Here is a 16,099-nt window from a genome sequence, read left to right as displayed (position 1 = left end):
GGATGGGAAGTCTCCCAAACGGAACCCATTAGATGGTTATCCCTGCTGCTTTATACACAATAGGCCTTCAATTAAGTAGTCATAAGGAGTTTAACTTAGCTCTTACAAGAATTAAACAAAAAACACATTATTTTACTCAAGCAAGATTGATATCAGCTGTTTTTTGTGAATCAGCAGAGCAGAGTTTACTTAGCTGCATTACACACATCTTCCAATCCACAATTTCATTATCCTTTCCTTTGTGTCCTAAAACCCATCACCAGCCAGTCTGGGAAACCATTCTCCAATAATGTTAATAAATGCATAAAAGTTATAGGATTATAGAGGAAGTCAATTATACATATACATGCATTATACATATATATGGATATACTTATATATATAAATATAAATGGAGATATATATGTATATATATATGTATAAAACTCAAGAATCACGGTCGATGGGTTAAGAGCCCTTGCCCTAATGAGTTCATCATTCTAGGCACTTTGCAGCAGCATCTTGTTTTTTGAATCACTAGACCTCGATGCAGTCAATCACTTGTGAACATGACTACAAAAAGGTTGATGCTTTGGGGCCTCAATCCTGCCTTCAGTTATTATAAAAGGTCAGTGTTCTTAGAGCTTATGTCTACTGTCCTTCCAGCTCTGAACATGGTTTTCCCAATGGAAACCATTCACAAATGGGTGAACTTCTGTGTGCCAGCCCTAGGTTTCTCAAGTAGGCCACAATGATCACTGGAATTGAATAACTCTTGACTTTCTTATAGAAAGCCAAACCCAGTAAAAGTTTGTGTGTGTGTGTGTGTGTGTGTGTGTGTGTGTGTGTGTGTGTGTGTGTGTGTGTGTGTGTTTAAGGTTTGGGGGGGGTTGATGCAACTTTTCTTTCAACCTGCTGAGAGTCAGGTGAGGAGAGGACCCTGATGAACTATCTCAAAGAAACCCACTTGGATACAGATACTCACAGTTGGTGTAGACAGGCTTTCGGAATGGCTTCCCCTTTGAGAAGATGAAAGCCACCATGATGCAGTTGAGTGTGACGATGGGCCAGAGGCTGGTGCTCTCGAAACTCAAGACAGAATTTGGAGTTAGAGTCCCATTCCCTGTCGTGAAGTTGCTGTCTACACTGGCGTTGGAGAAGGAATCACTTCGGTTGACCATGTAGCACTGGCTGCAAAGAAGCACCAACATTTCTACTTTTATCTTCCTGGGCATGAGGGTAGCAGTAAGAGCAATCTGATGTATGATTAGGAGACATCTTCTGGGATCCTGAGACTGAGTCAATCACTCAACCAATAGATGCTTATGAATGACATTAGGCAGTGGAGATACAAAGATCAAGACTGAAAAGGCTCAAAAAAGAGTTGGTAATCTACCATCATCACACAGCTGGCAAGGAAATGGAGGAATTCTCCAACTGCACTGTTCATTGATATTTTACCAAATTATGGTTTCCCAGTCAACCAGGTCTCAGTCCAGTATTCCAACAAAGCTCCAGTAGTTTGGGCTCTTTGTCCAGACCCACTAACCACACAGATATATCTTTTGGTTGCCTCACTTGACTGAGCATCAGCCCTCATCATCAATGACCAACAAGCATTTATGACGAATCTGACCCCAGGGACTGTCCTAGGCATGAGAGAACAAATGAGAAGAGGGATGTGATCCCTCTCTGCAAAGAGTGAGTATTGTATTAGGAAAGACCACAAGTGCCCATACTTGTAGGTACCAAATAAGTCCATGAAAATATGTATGAAAAAAAACACAAGAATTAGATTTATTTTGGTACTCTACCCATGACTACATGTCCTTCTCTTCCACATTAGAATGTAAGCACTTTGTGGGGGGGCATAGATTCATTCTTTGTACTTGGATTCCCAAGGTCTGACATAGCAGATGCTTCATAAATATTAGGTGATTGATCGAACAGGCTACATGCACATAAGGGAAGATGCCCTATCAATGAAGCAAATTGTGTGATTTGCCAACAGAGTAGGTGGTGAAACAAAAGAGGCAAATCCTGCAAGGCAGGATTGTGTACCTGGTTATGTTCTTATCCACATAGATCAAGGTAGCGTAGAAGGCAGCCTTTGTTGTCTGGTGCTTATTGCTTCATGGTGAGAGAAATAATCCTGGCTTGGCGTGACTACTGACAAAAGACAGTAACTCTCTCCTCCAAGGGAGATTCTCTTATCATGAAGCTGCTTGTCTTCCCCAGCAATATTGCAGAGAGAAGACTTGGAAGGGGGTTTGTCTGTCAGCTAGCCTGCTGAGAGATGGAAGGAAGAAGAGCTGGGAGGGTGGGAATGGGGGCTGGGGGATTTCAGAGGAGGCACTAAAGGAAGGAGCTTTGATTCTCTCTGGAACACCCCTAATAAAGTGGGGCTGTCTTTCATTTTTATTCTACAAAGCTTCCTTGCTCGAAGGATGCCTTCTCACTCTATTAGCAGAAAGAGAAGTCTCCCCTCTACTTTTTCTTTGTGCTTTCAAAAGCATCAAAGAGCTCCATCCAAAGGAAAAGCCATGGAATGTGATTGGCACCAGAATTGGGCTGCCATGCCAACTGACATCTTCCAAAAACAAGAAAAAGAGGATCAGGTCGATGGGGTCCAATGACCTGAAGATTGTCCCAAATCATTTGGCTAAGGGCAGAAATGAGCCTTGACCTGGTCCTTCCCAATGGAAGGGAGGAGAGCAAGGAATGATTTGGCAGGTTGAGAGAATGACCAGTAGCTTGGAAAATTGCAAAGGAATTTGGTTACCATGGCGACTTACAGACTTCGAGGAGAAAGAAACAGAAAAACAGAATGCGAATTCAATGAGAAATAATAGACCTTGTGAGAAAAGGAAAATGGTCAATGGAGAAGGACTGGATAATAACAAAAGCAGGCACAAAAGCTAGGAGAAACTTGTTTTTAATTGACTGGATTTGTATTTTCATTTGTGGAGGGAGCCCCTAGTGGAGAACAGCCTCCTCTGATGCAGATCAGCACCTTCGCTAGTCTCTCAGCAAGTTACCAGACCATTTGCTGGGGTCAGAAGGCAGATGCCCACCTGAGGTTGAACCCTGAGGCTGGTTCTCTAATTCTAGAGTATCAGTTTTTCATTGTCCTTAGAGAAATCGAAAGCTCATGGTGGATCTCCAGATGATTATAGGAGAGTAGAGTATCTATCAGAAGTAATTGTGAAGTGTTTAGTAACACAAAGACAAAAATGAAACCATTCCTGACTGGCCAGGCTGGCACAACATGCATGGCAAACTGCATGTATGGCACTTGCAGTTTGAGGTGTGGCACACAAGAGTGTGGTAATGACAAACAGCCTGTATTTCTAGAGCAACAAAGGACATGGCAATATCTCATTTGATCCTAATAGGGGCCATTCACATCCCCCTTGTAAAGAAGAGCAAACTGAGGGAGACAGAGGTTAAAAGACTGATGCAGAGTCATAGAGCTAGTTTATGACTCAAGATTCAAACTCGGAGCTTCCTGCCTCCCGTCCAACACTAACCACCTTGCTGTAATTCTCAAAGTGCTTCATGGACTCTTGGGGAACCTTTCAGGGGGGTCTGTTGGTCAAAAACTCTTCATAGTAAGACTATGATGCCTTAATTTCTAATCAATAGACATTGATAGTTATAACCCAAATTAACAAAAGCACTTTGGTGGGCATGGAGGTGTCCACCATAATATCTGAGAGGCTTTCAAGACTGAAAATTTGAGAACCACTGATACATAGCATGGGATAAGATAGAGTGTGGTCGGGTGGGGTGGGGAGTACCATCTGCCTGGTACAGGAGAGCAGAAAAGTGGGATAATGTAGAATATCACAGAGCATCATCCCATACTGGAGAGCAGAGTATAGAGTGCCGACGGTAGGCTTGCACAATGGAGCATACAGGACGGCAGAGCATCATACTTTAGTATTCTACAGCATAGAACGTTAGGATAGTCTCAAGCTTTTCAGGCTGTAGGACATTATCCTATGTATAATACTGACTGCCCAGTATCAAAGTAGCAGATTATATTATACACCATGGTATTTGAAGATGAAAATAAACTAAAGTCATATATAAAGTAGCTTTTCTTGAGAGGGAAGGCTGTTAAATTTAGAAACAAGAGTCTAGAGGATTGATCACCGTGGGAAGGGATGTTATTGGAAAAGTCAGCTTGGAGGGTCCATAGTGCAGAGTATCTGGCCTGAAGTCACAAAGACTCATCTTCCTGAGTTCAAATCTAGCCTCAGACACTTATAGCTGTGTGACCTTGGGCAAGTCACTTCATCTGTTAGCTTTAATTTCCTCATCCTAAAATGAATGGGAGAAGGAATTGCCAAGCAAATATCTTTGCCAAGAAAACACCCATGAGGTCACAAAATGAGACTCACCTGAAAAGTATCTGAAAAAATACTAGAGAAGCTTTTCCTTTGAGGTCTTTGATAATAAGGCAGAGTCTCATCCTAAGATAATTAAAGCTCCATCTATACCACATGCAATGACAGTTTCTTGATGGAATTTTACATTTTTATGCACAGACTTTTGCCCCTTCCTGCCTCCCTTGAATTGATGGCTCTTCTGGCCTCACCTGTACCGCTGTACCTCACAGTACCAAGGCTGCTGCTTCAAAAAAAGGAAAGCCCAGAACTGCACGATGCCTGAAAAACAGGTGTTTAGAAAGACGGAGAGCAGCAGGGGGGGCGAGATGAGCTGCCCAGCAGGTCGGTACGGAGCCAGCTTTGGGTATGCGTGAGTGGAGCTCACTGAAAAAAGAAAAAGCCAGAGTTATTCCTGGTTTTCATGCCCACACTGTGAGGATACCACCAAGAGAGTCCTTGTTTTCATTGCTACAAGTACCTAAACCTTGAGCTATCCTTTGTGGCCTAGACCAAATTTAGAAGTAAGAAGGAAAAGCTTAAAAATTGTATCAACATTAAAAAGGAAATTGTACAGTCCCAGGTGGTATTGTGAAGTGTACCTTGGAGAGGGTCTCAATTAGCCTGATCCTTGGTATTTTCTGGGCTGCTGCAGATATATATATATATATATCTTTGGTAAAATTGTTTTAAATCATCATTTGCCATATATGATGCTGTGTGGCATGGAAAAAAGGGGCCAGCCTTAGAGTCAAGATGATCTGCATTCAAATTCCACCTTTAACTGAATATGGTTGAATTTGGACAAATCACTTAACCTTTCAACATCTCTAAGTTACTCCCTAAAACAGGGAAATGAGACAAGTTGTTGGTTTATATTGGTAGCTGGAGTGTTTTACCCCAGATTTTCCTATATTGATGAAATCAGTCAAAACTGAAGCAAATGAACAGACCAATATTTTCCATCGTGGCAGGAAGAGAAGGCTAGGGTCTTGAGGGCTTCCTGAGTAGAACACAAAGTTGGGGAGATTCTCCTTGAAGCTAAAAAGGGTCTGAATGAGTTTGCAGGCTCAGTTGTGGACTTTGTGGCCCTGGTTCCAGCATCAGCCTATGTCCAGAGAGAGAAATACTCCTCAGAAGGTTGGTCAGTGGAGGATGACAATAAAGTCATTAATAGAAGTTAGGAAACTCCATGAGAGCCCAAAGGGGCTGGTATCTACATCTCTGATGGGACCACAAATACTAATTATATGGCAATGTATCTGAGATGCTTAGGGGCAGTGGGTAGCAGGCAGGCTATGGGCTAGAATCCAGTTGTTGGACAGCAGAACTCTTCAATCAACCTTACTTTATCTTCTTCCCCTACAACATCCCCAAAGACTGCTCTTGTCCACCACCACAGAAGCATTCTGTATTGTAGGTGCTTAATAAACATTTAATTGAATATGTTTGCATTGGATAAAATTTAAATTTTTCCTGTGATGTTGCTCCTTAATTGGGAGGTTCTTCACAAAAAGAAATTGCCAATGGCCTCCCAGTAGAGACTACAGAGGATATTTTAGTTGCCTTCCTTCTCAATGTTCCTACCCTATCCTGATGGCTTTGCAAATGCTGGACCCTACAACCAGCTCATGTTGGAGAACAGTTACCTGACCACACTCAGGGTACCTCTTTGAATGATTGGAGCTTCCCTAACACAGCTTCTGTCCTTAGTGCAATCCCTGAAGGTCAGTCTTTCACTAGTCCCATTCCCTGACTAGTCATGTTTTTGTCTCTCCACTTACTAGCTGTGTGGACCTGGGAACATCAAAATTTCTTTGTCTCCATTTCCTTCTCCTTCAAATGAAGGCATTGAACTATATTTGTTCTGAGATTCCTTCTAGCTCTGGGGCCAAGATGTAAAGACATCCTTTACTTATTGGGCATTATAAGACAGAAATCTTCAGACTGGAAACCCTAGTGGATTCAAATTCTCTTTTAATTGTACTCCCTAAAGAGTGGGGAAAGTTTCTGGCATTTTCCTTTAGGCTTGATAGTCAACAACAGACTGTTCTTTATGGAGGAAATGATAGAAATGATTCCCTCTAGGATGTTTATTTTTCTTCCCTAGCCCTAGAATTCTGGTGAGTATGCCCAAGTCAACTCACCCTCATCCTTCTACCCAACCTCTATGGAGATTGGACCTTGACCTGATGTTTAGTCCAGGGGAGGCCACACTGATGGTGAAAGAGTCTAGAGGATCTGATGATTCATGTGTGAGTATCAATGCCAGCCCCCAGAATCACAGATCTAAAGTTAGAAATGGATTTTCTAGGTCACTAAATCTTACCCTTCTGTTGACCGATGAGGAAAAATGATTTGCCCAGGGACTTCTAGCTAGCAAGATTTGGACTCTCCTTACTCCAGGGTCAGGTTTCTACCCACCAAAGCTTCTCTAAGAATGCCAGCTTTTATAGAATTAGAGGTCTAAAGAGTTGGAAGGGACCCAAGATAGCAGAAGGTCATAGCTGCAGGAGACCTTCAAGGTTACTTCATTAACCTTTCATTTTAGACATGAAAAAAATGAAAACAACCCTGAAATATAGAGAGAAGAGTGGATATTCCTAGGGTAATACAATTTATAAGTAGCATAGTCAGGATTCCAACCCAAGTCCTGATATTCAGTGAATGGTGCTTCCTTTCCACCATGATGTCTGACTCTTCATACAATCTGACCTCAAATAGGGACCTAGACAGGGAAAGGATATGTATCCTATAGCAAAGGATATGTAGGGAAGCCTCAATCATTCACACAACTAACACCAGATCACACTGCTAGTCCCAGGTCATCAAAGTGGATCTAGGGCTCAGTCCACCCCAATCTCCTTCTAGTTACCTCCCTTGCCCTCTGGCTCCTGCATGGTCTGACCACTGAATTCAGCCACCCTTACAGGTGGTTTGCAGAATGAAGTAAAAGAGAAGAGAATAGGAAAGAATGTCGACAGATAGGGGAGGGGGATTTTTCTTTCTACAACAGTGTTATTTTGACTTTTTAATTTTTATTTTTGTAAGGTAAACGGGGTTAAGTGGCTTTCCCAAGGCCACACAGCTAGGTAATTATTAAGTGTCTGAGACCGGATTTGAACCCAGGTACTCCTGACTCCAGGGCCAGTGCTTTATCCACTATGCCACCTAGCTGCCCCTTGACTTTTTAATTTTATCAACTCTGGTTGATTCATCATACAAACCCTCTTTGGATAGCCAGCACAATGACATCCAGATTATTAATGAAAATATGAAGTGTTGGCAATATTAATATTGTACACTAAAAGAAAACTTTTCTGGATTATGTATAAACATTTCCATCTCATAAACCTAAATTGATGATACCCCAAACCCTCCTGGATAGCAGGACGGTTCATCTTGGGTGCTTAAAATAAATGAGTGATGTCAGCCGCTCCTGTTTTAAGATGTTGTGTGAAAGCCTCCAGGGGACTTGGGTCTTGTATTGTCTGATGATGGATTTCTTACTTGTCTTCACATTAATGGGTAAAGAAAGCCTGGTCAAAAGAGACCTGTTCTTTGTTCTCTATTGGAGCAATCATTTCTCTCCATTATTAAGAAATAATATCAAATCCCAGGGAAATGGCATTAGGAAACCTCCAAGAAGACCAATGATCCTATAGACCACAGGTCATGTCCCAGTTGGCCAGTACCTCCCAAGGCAGGTGCTAAATCACATGAGTCCTCCCCCTACCCCCTCAGTTCTAGGTTTCATGAGACCAAAGTGGGTCAGTGCCTGATAACTAGGTGTGGTCCTGGGGTTGAACAGACTGTTTGTTCTCTTTCTAAATCAGTGGCCTGTAAGAGGGAGCTGTTCTAAAAGATCTTATCTGAGGTTGCTTGGGCAGTAGCACATGCCCCAAAAGTTGGAGTCACATGTTGGTACATAGCAGATTTATCATTTTTCCCCATTCAAAATTCACAGGAGAATAGATTTCCTTGGATAAGAAGCCTCATTTGCATGCCCTCTTTGGGTTTATATTTGATGCCTCCTCTGAACTTATAGAGAAGAGTGAAAAGCCAATGGGCAAATGCCAACCCCCTCCCTCACCTTCAATAAGGGACTCACTTGTTAGACAGACCATCAGGGTGATGCCCACATCCTGCATGAGGTACTGGTAGTTCCCAAATAGTTGCAATTGCTAAAAGTGAAAAAAAAAGAAAAATACATGGTTATCCATGCTGGGGTTGAGTGAGGTGGGGAGTCCTGGTGGCAGCCTTTTGGGAGGGAGAATTTGGACAAGATCTATATAGAATGAACTGGAGAAGATACACAAAATATCAACAGAGATAGCAAAGATTGACCTTCCATGTTTCTGTGAAGCATCATGGGTAAAGATATCTTTTTCCAGATATTAAGGCACAAAAGCTGAGTTGGCCAGGCTGCCTGGTCCCCAGAATATGTATGTGTGATGATTAGTACATTATAGAGATGGCTCGTCTACAGGTAGGTATTGTAGCATACAAGAAAGCCAGTGAAATTGTGATTTTACAAATGAATGTGTGCTGATGTCTTCGTATGGATGGTAGTGTGTGTGTGTGTGTGTGTGTGTGTGTGTGTGTGTGTGTGTGAGCACACACATTGGACTGAAGAAGTGGGGAACCCCCTGAGAAACAATAACCCTTTCCTTCCTTCTTTGTCTTAAATTGTCGTGGGCACAAAGTTTTCCCTAACCTTTCCTATTCATGATCCCCAAACTTCTGCTCCTCCATCATCTCTCTCCTGGTCACCTTAGGTAATTATTCACCATCATATCACAGATAGAACAATATCTGGTTTTTGCTATGATGCAAATTTCTTAGGCTGAGGATCATGGGGATCATGGCCATGGGTATTTTTTTGAAGTGACTTTTCTCAGAGCAAGACTACCCAAGATAAGTCTGATCCCAAGGAGGCAAGCTAAGCAAGCTTGGACACCAAAGAAAAGCTCAGATTTGGGAAAGTTGCTTTGTAATCTACATATTTTTGAGGGCAGACCCAATAGTCACTTTCTTCTCTCTTTGTTGCTTCTTCCTCTTCCTCCTTCTCTTTCTCCAAGTTGTTCTAGGTGGAGCCTAGCTTCAGGGTCCATATAGCAACCACTGATAAACAACCTACTATGTTGCAGTCACTGTTTGAGGAGCTTGGAATACAAAAACCAAATCAGACCCTGATCTCCCATCCAGCTTCAGACACAGTAGCTGTGACCCTTTCTAAGTCTCTTCCATTCAGAGACTGAGAGTCCTCCCATTGAAAGTGAGGAAATAATGGCACCTCTTTCACAGAGTCATCAAACAAGAAAGGGCTAAATAGCCACCAGATCTGATGTTGATGATAATAAATGAGCATAGAGTCATGGGTGGTAGAAGGACCAGTGCCAGATGGGGGGACCAGGGTGTCTTGGGTCAGCCTCCAGACATCTCCAGACTCCCAGCATTACCCCAAGAGCTGCATCCACTTCTGTGTATTTCTAACTTTCTGGTCGAGAAAGAAGAGTACTTCCCAGCTACACCAAGAACCATTAACTGACACAACCTCAGACGCTACTTTGATTTAGGAAATCATGACACAAAATAGAGACCATTCTGTTCATATAAAATCTGTCAGCCAAGGTGTATCTGTGTCAGTGGGTATATAGACACAGACACAGACACACACACACACAGACATAATTGGGCTAGACTTGAGATTGTATTAATTTAGGAAACTCCTGATTGAGCCAGTGTGATCTAATGGAGAGAGGACCAATCTTGACGTGAGGAAGTCCTGGGTTCTAGTTCTGCTTCTGCTACATTCTAACTGTAGAACCCTTCTCAGAGCCTAAGATGCTAAGCTTCAAAGAAGGTTCTGGTATGGATTGGTAGAGAGGCTATGTTTTTAGGGGGGGGTTGTGTGTTTTTTTTTTGCCAGGCAATGGGGTTAAGTGTTTTGCTCAAGGCCACACAGCTAGGTAATTATTAAGTGTCTGAGGCCAGATTTGAACTCACGTACTCCTGACTCCAGGGCTGGTGCTCCATCCAATGCGCCACCTAGCTGCCCCTGAGAGGCTATGTCTTTAAGGTAATATACACAATTTAAGAGCTATGTAGAAATGATTTTTGAGTCATACCCAATAAAGCAGAGCTGTACCAATGAGCTGAATTATTCCATACATAGTTAAATATTTAAACACTCCAAATGAAGAAACCAAAGCAGCTCGTCCTTCCCTATTCATAAAGAAAAAGAAAAAATGCATATGGTTAATGTCTTTGCCAGGGTCATTTTTAATTTTCATAAAATCAGGGTGAAATTTTTAGTCATATTGAAGAGTCTCAATATCTACTTCCAACTAAGCATTACTTTTTTTTTAACAGAATTTTTACTATGTTCCATCTGTCCTCTCCATATGCTTGCACTGACTATTCCTGATGCCTGGAATTTCCTCCCTTGTTACCCTCACTTTCTAGAGTCATTTTCCATTGGAGGTAGAACATTCTGAACTCCTATTGGTCTTATCAGCCACAGTCAAACACAATGTAGTTTGACTCTAACACAGTGATGCCATTTTGGTCTTCTTTGATAATGAAGGCCAAGAACCAGATGTTAGTTAGGTAGTTTTAAGGACTAGAGATGAAGTCAGAAGGGACCCAGTTGTTTTGGAGGCAGAGTTGTTTGTTTTATTAATGAATCTGTGAAGTGAATGGAATAATTTCCTTCCCTAATGTCTTGGTTAGCTGACTGATCTCGAGTGTATATTTTATAAAAGATGATTGAATTTACCCAGGAAAAGGGAAGAGAAGACAATTCATGGTCGAAATATTGATCTGAATCAAGCAAGAAAAAAATTAATTTGGATAAAAATAATTCTACTCTTGATTTTGAAAAAATCAACATAAGTACAAACTTGAGGAGGGAACAAATGAAAGAATGAATGGATGGATGGACAGATGAACAAATTAATGGATGGATAGACAGACATTAATTTTATATATTTGCTCCTAGGATCTGATCAACTCTCCTTTGGTTAGACATAATGTGTAATTTGCTCCTAAGATCACATGGTTCATTTTCCTTGTGTGCATTGAATAAAACCAGTCATTTTCCATTTTCAGTATGTTTAAAATGAAGAACCTGTACCAATTTGTTCAGCTGGCACACTCTCAGAGGAAGTGACTGACCTGATCAAGTGTGGTACACATTCTATGTTGGCTGTTTTTGAGGTGAAGGGTGAAGCCACAGATGCCTCCTGCTCAGACAGTGAGATGCCAGCATGAGCCATTTTCAAAGCCTGAAATGAAAATTTTATGTTACATATATGAATTGACTACATATAGATACATTGCTTGTTATGAGCAAGTCATGGTGCTATTCCCCAAAGCAGCCATTACCTTTTCCTGGTCACATTGCACAAAGTCCATTTGGGAATTGTGGTCACAGGGCATGGACTGGAAGCTTTACCTGGGGAATTGATTCTTAGGTTGAACAGTATTTCCAACTATACAGCAAGTTTCTGACCAGAGTTACTGACTTTTCCCTGGGCAGTGTCTACCAGACCCTTGGTTCATAACTCAAGTAACACTATAGGGTTCTTTCAGGGCAATCACCAAGTACCAACATGCCCTGGGCTTTTGAGAGCACCTTGTCTGACTGTATCGAGTCAAGTGTCTCTTCTACAATATCATCCAAAGGGATCATTCACCTTCTAAGGTCACAATAAGGGAGATCTCACAGACCCTGAAGCAACCCATTCTGCTCCTCTAGCTCAGTTCTTAGGAAGTTATTTTTGTTACAAGAAAAAAATCAGCCTAGGGAGACTCCTATCCCTTGTCTTTTGGTCTGTAGTCTGGGACCAAGCTGAATAAATCATTTAAACTCATCTACAAGCAAGGGCCTGGGAACAAGGACCAAGGAAGGGCCACTGAGAAATGATGTGGCAGAGTAGGAGAGCTGGAATTGGGATGAGAGGAACTGGGTTTGGATGAATAGCTCTATGACCTTGGGCAAGTCACTTCTCTCTGAACCTCAGCTCCTTCTTTGAAAAATGAAAGGGTTGGACTAATTGACCTCAAAGATCACTTTCATCTTCATAGATATAAGCCACAATCACCTTGTCTATTAACCTAAACTTCTCCCCACTCTCCCAAATAAAATTCTCTGGGGAACATTGATTCCATGTCTTCATTTCCAATTTTAACACCAACTCCTGCCTACCTACAGAAGAGGTTTGCTAAGCATTTGGAGAATGAGTATTTTAAAATGATAATGATAATAACTGATATTTATACAGCACTGAAATTTCGCAAATCACTTTCCATCCATTAGCTCAGTTGAACCAACAACAACCCCATAAGGAGGAGGAATTATTGTCCCCATTTTACATAGGAAGACAGAGACTCAGAAAGTTTAAATGATTTTAATGCTCTGCCCAGCTCCCCTTTAACTAACATATTTAATGATTTTGTTTCGATTTTGTATTTATTCCACTTATTGTTATGGTTGTATTTGCCCCCTGACAAGCCCTCGAGAGGGAATTGTCTCTTGAGCGGAGATTTTTCTTTTTCATTCTTTGTCTTCGTGAGTCCAGCTCTGGCCCTGTCCAGAACATGAGAGGCATTTAAGATTAGATTTGAACTATCCTTTCAGTGCTCTTTAATCTTCCTAGCCATTCTCCTCCAGCAAAATCATGAGAATGCTTGAAGAATATGGGCAAGGTCAATCCAAAGCAGACTCAGGAAGGACACGGAAATTATCTTCAAGGATCTGAGAGGCTGTTCCATGAGAGAAAGATTGGACTGATCATTGGATAGCAGGTTCACACACAGGGTGCCGGAAAGGATCTAAGAAAGCATCATTGTCCTAAGAGCAACGTACAAACCATCAAAGGGATCATTTGAATGAAAAACTAGACTGTGTCATTAAGAAAGAAGATGCTAGACTTGAAACCAGGAAGTCCTTGGTACAAATATCCCATGAAAACATTTACTGTCTCTTTGGCACAGCCAGGAAAAGCCACTTCTGGCTTTTGATCCTCGGTTTCTTCATATGTAAAATTGGAATAATCATACCTGTAACTGCTGCTTCCCAGGTTTGTTGAGAGGATTGAGTATGTATATAAAGAAATTTGCAATCCTTAAAACACTGTATCAAAATTGATTCTTCTTCTTCTGTCCAGTTTAAGGCATTTATGGACTTTTGAAAGAGTTTTGATTTTAGCATCAGTTGAATGATAATGCGAGCAGTGAAAGATATCCTGAAGCAAATTGTTGGAGAAGAATGCTCAAGCAGATTTGGAAGGAATGATGGTGGTGGTGGTGATAATGATGATGATGATGATGATGATGATGATGATGATGATGATGGTGCTGCTGCTGCTGCTGCTGAAGATGATTAGGTGGTGATGACAATGCTGACAGTGATGATGATGTCACACATACAATTAAACAGAGGTGCTGAAGGGATCGTTAAAAATCTAACCTTATTCCCCAATCCTTTCCCCTGATTCACTGTTCTTCACACTGAGTTTATGAGCTGGAGGCCCTTGGGTAGGGGGCTTCATATGACTTCTATGAAAAGACTGGATTATTTGATCTTTAAGACAGTGAGTGACTGCCAGGATTTCCAGGGATAAGTTTCCCTGCTTAAGATAGAAACATATTTGGATTGCTATGTGATCAAGATTATTCTCGGTTTTTTTTTGAATGCCAAGAGAAGATCTTTGATCCAGGTCTAGGAGGGACCTCAATGACTGGCTAGTCCAAATTCCTAATTGTACAGATGAGAAAACTGAGACTCAGAGAGATTAAATGTTTACCCCAAGTAAACATGAGGTGAAACTTAGAGAAAGGACTTGGCATGATGGCTTCTTCCTCCAGAGGAAGTGATCTTTCCCCAAGACCATCCAATACAGGTTTTCTTAGAGAGACACTGAATTCAAGGTCACTTTCTCATCATGTATTGTCTCCATCACAACAGCACCCCTAGGTATTTGGATGGAAAGCAATGGGGATCTGGGGGAGGGGGATCATGCGTTTAGTTGCCTGAAAGTCTCTGCTGGCTTGTTACCCAAAGTTTACAAACAGTAACATATGCTACAGAGATGACTCTATGGTTCCTTGGAAATGACTCCATGGCCCTTCCTCTCCAGGGCTCTGAGACCTGATGCTTTCAAGTGCTTTGGACGAAAGAAGTTTAGAATCGCAGGAAGGGCATTGGCATCTGAGTCAAAACAAGCCTTTGAACCACAGCTCTGACACTTAGCAGCTGAATGTCCTTGAACATAACCTTCTCCTCTCTTGCCCTCTCTTCCCTCTTCCTTTCTCCTCCTCCTTTCTTCTTTCCTCATCATAGTTGGATGAGATGGACACTATGGCTCATTGAATTTGCCATGGCAGCTGGGGATGGGGAGGTAACAGATCTCGTAGCCTCTCTGTCTCTTGTCTAAACTTAATGTCAGTGAGTAGTAGAAACATCAAAGACCGACCAAGAGGAGGAAGCAGCACCCAGCCACCAGGCCTGCCCAGAAGACCTTGGACACTGGCCAATGGAACAGGTAATTCTACTCACCCCACAGTCATTGGCTCCATCACCACACATGCCAACATAGTAGCTGGAGGAAAAAGGACATGGAAAAAGTCAGTACTTTCCTTGAGTCATTTCCATTAGCCATGGTAAACCTGTCCTGTGTACAATCTGCCCAGGAAAAAGAAGAGTTACAAGCCAGAAGTGATCAGAGGGATCTGGTCCTCTCCTCCTTTAGATTATCTTAATCCAGCCCCCTTCAACCAAGGGGATACATCCAGAGACTTCCAGGGAAGTCCAGCTGGGACTTTAGACCTAGAACTTGGAGGAACCTCTGAAGTTTTCCAGTCTACCCCTTTACTGTACAGAGGAAGAAATCCTTCAAAAGAAGCCCACCCTGTGCCAACCATTTGGGAGGGTCCCACATTCAGAGTTTCTCCAGGTTGACCTCATGCAACAAATAGAGTTTGAGGGGTTTGTTCATTGATTGCTACTGTGACTTTCCTGTGACCATTTGAAGATGAAAATCAAAAATAACTAAGCAAATTTTACACTTTACACACATGTACACATGTATGTAAGTATAGACCTCTGAAGCATCTGGTGGTGATGATGAAGAAAGAAGAGGGAAAAGAAAAGGAGGAAGAGGAAGAGAAGGAGGAGGAGGAGGAAGAAAAAAGGGAAAGGATGAGAAAGAGAAGGAAAAAGGAGAGAAGAGAGGGAAGAGGACAAAGAGGAGAAGAGGAGGAAGAGAAGGAGGAGGAAGAGAAGAGGAAAAAGAATGGGAAAGAGGAGGAGAAAAGGAAGGGGAGGAAAAGAAGAGGAAGAAGAGAAGGGGAAGAAGAAGAATGAACTGGAGAAGAAGTTCCAGTTGTTTCCTAATGTCTGTTCCTGATGCAGGTCTAAAATCCTGTTCTCTGTCCCCACAGACTCCTCCAAGTGATTAGAGTGAGAAAGAGAAGGGAAAGTAGGCCAATTCTTTTAAGAGGAGCCTAGGCCCAGTTCCCATCTTGGCTTACCTGGGAACTTAACACCTTTGACCAAGAATCTGCTGGGAAGTCAGGTGGACCTGACATATCTCTCTGGCCGGGCCAGTTTCACTTTCATTCATCTGCCCAAAGCACTGATCTGACCCTGTCTTCCTCCCTTTCTTCATCCTCTTATTCTTCCTCCTCTTCATTTTCTTCTCCTCTTCGTCCTTCTCCCCTTC

General features: G+C 42.1%; 1 protein-coding gene across 7 annotated transcripts in view; it reads right to left on the bottom strand.

The window, feature by feature from the left end:
• The window catches only part of LOC141490570 (putative cation-transporting ATPase 13A4), a 195,360-nt gene that overhangs the window by 12,553 nt on the left and 166,708 nt on the right, over positions 1 to 16,099 (bottom strand). For 6 of the 7 annotated variants that reach the window (XM_074190614.1, XM_074190617.1, XM_074190616.1 and 3 more), the window contains 6 exons: positions 14,935 to 14,977; positions 11,550 to 11,659; positions 10,502 to 10,598; positions 8,482 to 8,554; positions 4,583 to 4,757; positions 965 to 1,170 (listed from right to left, as the gene is read on the bottom strand). In XM_074190614.1, the coding sequence (XP_074046715.1) occupies positions 965 to 1,170; positions 4,583 to 4,757; positions 8,482 to 8,554; positions 10,502 to 10,598; positions 11,550 to 11,659; positions 14,935 to 14,977 (704 nt within the window). Of the gene's footprint in view, positions 1 to 964; positions 1,171 to 4,582; positions 4,758 to 8,481; positions 8,555 to 10,501; positions 10,599 to 11,549; positions 11,660 to 14,934; positions 14,978 to 16,099 lie in introns of those variants that run through there. The other variant, XM_074190619.1, reaches the window with a different exon arrangement.

Source organism: Macrotis lagotis, chromosome 6 (genome assembly GCF_037893015.1).
Source record: "Macrotis lagotis isolate mMagLag1 chromosome 6, bilby.v1.9.chrom.fasta, whole genome shotgun sequence".
NCBI lineage: Eukaryota > Metazoa > Chordata > Mammalia > Peramelemorphia > Peramelidae > Macrotis > Macrotis lagotis.
The sequence above is the reverse complement of the archived record's forward strand: the minus strand, read 5'-3'. Positions and strand labels throughout refer to the sequence as shown.